Source organism: Charadrius vociferus, unplaced genomic scaffold (assembly GCF_000708025.1).
Source record: "Charadrius vociferus isolate BGI_N301 unplaced genomic scaffold, ASM70802v2 scaffold399, whole genome shotgun sequence".
NCBI lineage: Eukaryota > Metazoa > Chordata > Aves > Charadriiformes > Charadriidae > Charadrius > Charadrius vociferus.
In genome coordinates this window covers 513,722-520,338 of record NW_009653080.1, presented here as the reverse complement: position 1 = coordinate 520,338, position 6,617 = coordinate 513,722, and the positions used below count along the sequence as shown (strand labels likewise).

The 6,617-nt window shown below is 56.4% G+C and overlaps 1 protein-coding gene across 1 annotated transcript in view; it reads left to right on the top strand.

Annotated features, from left to right (window-relative positions):
- The first annotated feature begins 228 nt into the window (after window positions 1-228).
- LOC104293615 (zinc finger protein 609-like) overlaps window positions 229-6,617 on the top strand; it is a 16,965-nt gene continuing 10,576 nt past the window's right edge. Inside the window, exon 1 of the mRNA XM_009893130.1 lies at window positions 229-454. Coding sequence (XP_009891432.1) covers window positions 229-454 — 226 coding nt within the window. The remainder of the gene's footprint in view (window positions 455-6,617) is intronic.

Genomic DNA, 6,617 nt, shown 5'->3' with positions numbered 1-6,617 from the left:
AAAGTGCTGTCTCTTCAGGGTTCCATGGCTATGGGCACGCCGGGGTGGGAAAGACCTGTGAGATCCTTGTCCTCTGACAGGGTGTGGGACTTGAACCGCCTGCTGGCACAGGCATTGAGAAGGTGCCAGCCCTGGGCTTGAGGTTCTCCAGGAATGTAGATGCCTGTTGATACTTGTTCTCCTTCCTGTGTTCCTGACGGTGACCGGCATGTTTCTCCTTCCCCACAGATGGAGTCTCCGGTCTCTACACCTGCGGTGTTGCCCTTGCACCTCCTCGTCCCTGTTGTCAACAACGACATCTCGTCACCTTGCGAGCAGATCATGGTACGCACCCGCTCGGTGGGAGTGAACACCTGTGATGTGGCCCTGGCCACCGAGCCCGAGTGCCTGGGCCCCTGCGAGCCTGGGACCAGCGTGAACCTGGAGGGCATCGTCTGGCAGGAGACGGAGGACGGTAAGTGTCACTGCAGAGCTTTTCGCTCTCCTACAGTGTAATTTTGGAGTCATGGCAATCCTTTCCTTCCCGTGTCCCTGCTGTGTTGCTCGTTGGCACGTCCTGGGCTTTCCCCCCACCATCTGGGTGGTCAGGACACAGAGGAGCCCTTAATCTGTCCAGCAAAGGGAGTAACAGGCCAAAACTTGCGTCAGCCCAACACGTTGCGTTATCCCCTTGCCCAGACAGCGGGCGAAAATGGAAGCTGCCATTTCTCTGCCTTTCTGCAAGAGCTAACTTGTTCTGAAGGTGCCAGAGGAAAGGCCGTGCCAGCCCGCGCGGGAACTTGACGGAGTTGACTTCGTTTCTGCTTGGCAACCCGCAGGTCTGTCACAAAAACGCTCAAACCCTGGGAGGCGGCAGAAATCTCCTGCTGGATTAAAAAACCCCAGCGGAGCTTTCAAAATCGACTCAGCGGGAGATCAGGCGCTCGTCTCTCTTGCCAAACCAATCCAACCTTTTTATTTATTTTTTTTTTTTTCCCCCCGCTGGAGCTCGTCTCATCTGCGCGCAGCTTGGTTTGCTTTCCCAGGTCCTTTGATGGGTTTTTGTCGCTGTTGGGGCTCTGCCAAGTAACGCGGGGATGAATAGGTGGCTCAGTGAACCACGGCGAGCGCTGGAACCTGGCCTTCGTTCCAGCCTCGTTGGGATGCTGGAGGTTTCTGCTTCGGGAGGCTCGGGGTGAGCTCCTCGTATTTGCGTCTGGCTTCAGCTGGGGTCTGGAAGCAGAAACAGAGCCCAGAAGCTCAAAGGTGAGAAAGAGCAGCGGTGGTGGAGGCCAGCTGATGGTTCACCTCGGCCGGGTAACTAAGAGCTCCTCTTGGACGTCTGCTCCTGCTCTTCCATCGCCGTTGCGTGTGGGAAATGAAACTGTTGGCCTTAATCCCCTGCCTGCTCCTCACTGTGACTGTCTTTGTTATCTCCGATGGAAGCTGAACTGAAACCCGCGTTCCCATGAGCTGCTACCAGGGGAGTTCCCTTCCTACCGTGTACTTTGGGAAGATGGGGATGGGCCCAATTTGCCTTTCCTTTCTTCCTGCTGGAAAACTGGTTTTGAAGTTGTGGTTGAGCTGGTGAGCACCAAAATTGTTCCTGCTGGGAAAAGCATCGTGATGTGAGCTATTTGGGAAGAGAGGAGTGCATGGACTGCGCTGGGGAAGACTGGGACATGATTGCTTGGGGTGGGGACCTCCAGCTATCTCACACTCCTCTGCCCTTTCTTCTTCACCATCCGTTCAGTATGGACAAACTCATCTGGATTGAGGCAGCCGGGAGCTGTAAGTCTGGTTTTTCTGCTGCTCCAAGGCAGGAGGGAGCCACACGTTGTAAAACTGGACGCGAGAAGCCTCTTTGAGCTAGGCTTGCTGGTGGGGACAAAGAAACACAAACCAGGAGCCTTCAGGGACCCTGCTCTGCGCACCCCAGGGCTGAGGGCTCCAACGGGGGGATCTTCTCAGAGAAAGCATGCACAAGGTCTTCTGCTGAGTTACCCGCGTGCTGGCACTGCTCGCTCGGTGTCTGCAAAGAGCCCGATGGCTTTACAAGGTGTAACACCTTCAGTTGGGGGACCTGAGGCATGGCTGGGCCAAGTGTTGGGATGCGCAGCAGTGCAGAGGAGCATCAGCACCCCCCCCACTTCTGGGGCTGCACGCTAAGCCCCCCACCACCTCCCTGTCCCCAACCCAAAAACTGCGGAGGTGCAGAGTTTGCTGCAAATCCCAGGACTGCTGGAGACCACCAAGAGGCAGCAGCAAAGCCGATAGGAGCTTGGACCTTGGAGGGGTTTCATTTTTTGGGTGGAAATCAGAAGAGGCTTGTGGTGGGCGGAGAAGCCCAAGTGGCCACGCCAGAAGGGACTAACAGAGCATCTCTGAGACAGACAGCACAGAAACATCCCCCCTGCCCCAAATCCTGGTTTAGAGGCAGTGACGTGGGGGCATTTTCTGGTTCTCCTCCCTTTTCTCCTGCTCCTCACCCCACCGCGAAGCTCTGCGGCCCGTCTGCCTGTCTGTCCGCATTACCCCCTCACTTCCGCAGCCACCGTTTCGGAGCATGCCTTGGAGGCGCCCTGCGATTTCCCACAGCCTGGCTATTTTTAGGCTGCAGTAATTCCATGAACTTGTGCAAAGATCATTCTCTGCTGGCTGCTGCTTAGTTGCCACCGTTGGGAGCAATGACTTTTACGGCCAGCCCTGCAGAAGACAAATCCCGCTGTTGCCTTTGGTCGCTTCTGGTGTGCTGTCGTGGCAGCATCTCTCATCCTCGAGTGAAAAGTCAGGGTGAAACCGTCCTTATTTCCTGCCTGGCATCTCTCTCCTGCCTTCCCATCGTTAATGGGGGGGTTGAACGGTGATGCTGGAGGAGATACTGGACCTGGCTGTCCAAAGCTGGAGCTTGTGAAATGTATAGGGATGCAGTGAGCATCTCCTCTCACCTGAAGGATACAGGGGAGAAACTACGCCAAGGGCATGTCTACAAGTCCAAGTGAGGTGCTTTCAGCCTGTGTGGCTGGAGACCATCCCCAAGATCTCCAGAGGGATCCTAGCACCTTCACCAAGAGGGATCGACCTTTCCCTGCGCCTTGTGATGTTGTAGCCTCACCAGACCTCTTGGAAGGACCCCAGGGCAGCAGAAGCAGCTCTTGGCTTGCCTCAAGCATCATCTCCAGTGGTGGAGAGGAGCTTGTTGGCTCAACTGCAGCAGCAGCTTTCTCCTCAGGGGTATCATCCCTGAATCCCCTGCAGCAATGGGCACAGGGAGGTGCAGAATTACAGTTGCTTCCAGTTATGTCCCGGCTTCCTGAGCGGGATGCTGTAGGCACTCCTGAGTCTCTGGCCACCGGGCAGCCTTGTGCATGGTTCCCATGGAGCCGCTCTGGAGATGGGCATCTCTTCTCGGCAGCACGATGCCTCCTTGAAAATTGGATTTGTGTCGGATGTGCCCCTTAGACTCCCACGGTAATTGCTCTGACGCGGACAGTTTTGCAAGCTGCTCTTCTCCCGGCTGCGCCTTAACAGTGTGTGCCCCTGAGACGTGGGGATCTGCGTTGGCAGCAAAAACATACTTGGGCTGGAGTGGTTGCAGAACTTCCCGTGGGACTGGGTAGAGGAAGGCAATGTGGTTCTTCAACCAGAGCTCCCTCTTTTTTTTTTTTTAAAAAAAAAGGCTTTTGGGTTGGCCGTGGGGCTGCAAAATCAGGGAGAAATGCTCCTAAAGCCAAAGCCCAGCAACACTTGAGTGATGCCAGAAGGTCAAGCAGGAGCTGACCCATCTGAGGTGGGAGCGTGAAGCTCCGAGGAGCCCCACGACATCCATCCTTCCTGCCTTGAACGCTGGCATCGTCTTCTCCCCCAACTAGAAAACCGCGATCACCACCAAAGGCATCCCAGTGGGCTTCCACCACCAAACATCTGGTGCCGGGCTCATGGTCTGTCTTCTCCACCACTGCTCCAGGTTGGTGTTGGGCTGAGGTCTGGTCTTGCTGGTGGCAGGCAGCAGTCGTGTGTGCTCTCCCGTAGCCTCCCTGGTGACACTGTCCCTTTGCTATCTCTGGCCGCCGGGCAGCCTTGTGCATGGTTCCCATGGAGCCGCTCTGGAGATGGGCATCTCTTCTCGGCAGCACGATGCCTCCTTGAAAATTGGATTTGTGTCGGATGTGCCCCTTAGACTCCCACGGTAATTGCTCTGACGCGGACAGTTTTGCAAGCTGCTCTTCTCCCGGCTGCGCCTTAACAGTGTGTGCCCCTGAGACGTGGGGATCTGCGTTGGCAGCAAAAACATACTTGGGCTGGAGTGGTTGCAGAACTTCCCGTGGGACTGGGTAGAGGAAGGCAATGTGGTTCTTCAACCAGAGCTCCCTCTTTTTTTTTTAAAAAAAAAGGCTTTTGGGTTGGCCGTGGGGCTGCAAAATCAGGGAGAAATGCTCCTAAAGCCAAAGCCCAGCAACACTTGAGTGATGCCAGAAGGTCAAGCAGGAGCTGACCCATCTGAGGTGGGAGCGTGAAGCTCCGAGGAGCCCCACGACATCCATCCTTCCTGCCTTGAACACTGGCATCGTCTTCTCCCCCAACTAGAAAACCGCGATCACCACCAAAGGCATCCCAGTGGGCTTCCACCACCAAACATCTGGTGCCGGGCTCATGGTCTGTCTTCTCCACCACTGCTCCAGGTTGGTGTTGGGCTGAGGTCTGGTCTTGCTGGTGGCAGGCAGCAGTCGTGTGTGCTCTCCCGTAGCCTCCCTGGTGACACTGTCCCTTTGCTAAGCCCGTCTTGTGCAGGGAATGTGTTTTATTGTAACACTTTTGGTGGGAGCAGCTGTCTTGGCAGTTCTCCTAATTCTGTTAGGTGTGATTTCGATCTGCAGGAACTATTAACTGATCTAATTATACCGGAAAACATCGCTCCGTTTGCTGCCTCGTTAGCTGCCAGGTCTCCTCCATCCCCCTCTACGGGGCTGGTGTCACCTGGCTCGGAGCACGTCACCTCCTCACCTCTGCTCACAGCGAGCGGACTGTGTTCCAGCACCGCGCCGCTGCTGTTCGCAACCAAAACAAGCCAGTGTCTGACACGCAAACCCTCCGAGCAACGAGGATTGCAGCGCGGCAGCGCCGCAGCACGCTCCCTCTGCATCCCTCCCTCCAGCTCCGTGCTGGAATGGCGGCGGCAGGTCGCCCGTGGCCAAGCTTCGCGCACTCCGGGGGTTTGGATTGTGTGTTTACAAACATCTTGTGAGGGTATGATGGAGTGTGTGCGTCCTCGGGGTCTGCAGATGCCAACGCAGACGTATCCTTGCTCAGAGCAGGAGAGAGATGCCATAGATTGGGAGAGGATGGAGAAGGCTTGGATAGTGAGGGCAAAGACCGGAAGGTTTTACCGTAACCGTGACCCCAAAATTGATGGCTTTGCACGTTGAACGTTCTGTCTCGCAGTTACCTGCAGCTTTCAGTTGTGACTCCGGTTGGTCTTTGTCTCTGGGGATGTTTTAAAAGGGGGCTGTGCCAGGATTGCACTGCTTATAGATGGGCTTTGGGGCTTTGAAGGAGGCTACACCATCCCCTGCGTACACGCTCCGGTCTTTAGAGCTGTCTATACTCAAACCCGGGAACAGGAGGTGACTGTAAGGCTGAGGCAGCAAGGGCGAGGAGCGGGAATATGGATTTCTCGTTTGCTTTAATGGCATTTTCCAAAGTAACGAGCAGTTGTAAATCCCCTCCAAGGTTGCTGAGCCAACGCGCAGGCTCAGCACGCTCCTCGGAAGCCTCCTAAAGCCGTGACAGCGTGGCTGTGACCCCTCTCATCTTCAGATCAGCAATCCAGCGGCTCGCTCCGGATGGGAGCATCATCCGGCGCCGCTCGGTGATGGGGCATCTCGTCCCCAACGCTGCGAGGCTTGCTGGTGTTTCGGGCTGCTGCCTTGTACCCTCCTCCTGTTTCACCAATGGATGGGGAGGCTGCAAACCCCCCGAACGCGGTGGCTGCTTGCGTGTCGGCGTTGAGAAGCAGAGCTTTATTATGCATCACTCCCCGGTGCTCCCCGGGCGCCACCGCTTCGTGTCTAATATCTGCTGGCTTGACAGTGCGGGGAGCCGGAGGAGAGCTTACGCACCGCTTATCGCTCTCGAAGCATCTGTCGGCTTTGTACGGAGGCTGTTTTATCAACAGGTGAGCAATATTCTGCTCCAGACAGGACTATTGCTCGCGTCCGTCTCCCTAAGGCACGTCTGTGGCTGCCCCAGGTAATACCAGCTGGGGCTCCTGCTTTAGCTGCCGCGCGCAGGATTAAAGGGCTTGTTTACAAGGAGGCTCTCCAGCTGCAAGCTGCTCTGCCACGCTTTCCTGAGAGCTAAATTGCTTTCCACTCCTCTGCCTCCCTTCTCCGGGAGCTTGAGGATGGAGGTCTGGGCTCCTCGCAGGTGGCCCCGGGGGGGCTTGGTGCCGTGGCTGTGCTCTGCCCGCCCTGCTAAGCCTTGAGAAGGCACCAAGGTCCCCAAAATCCTGGAGGAGTCTTCTGGATAGGCTTCAGGCCATGGAGAGGGAGCTGTGGCCCCCAGTCCCACGCAGGTGCTGGGCAGCATGGGTTGCGGTGGGACAAGCCATCCTCTTGCAGGACCATGCACGGACCTTG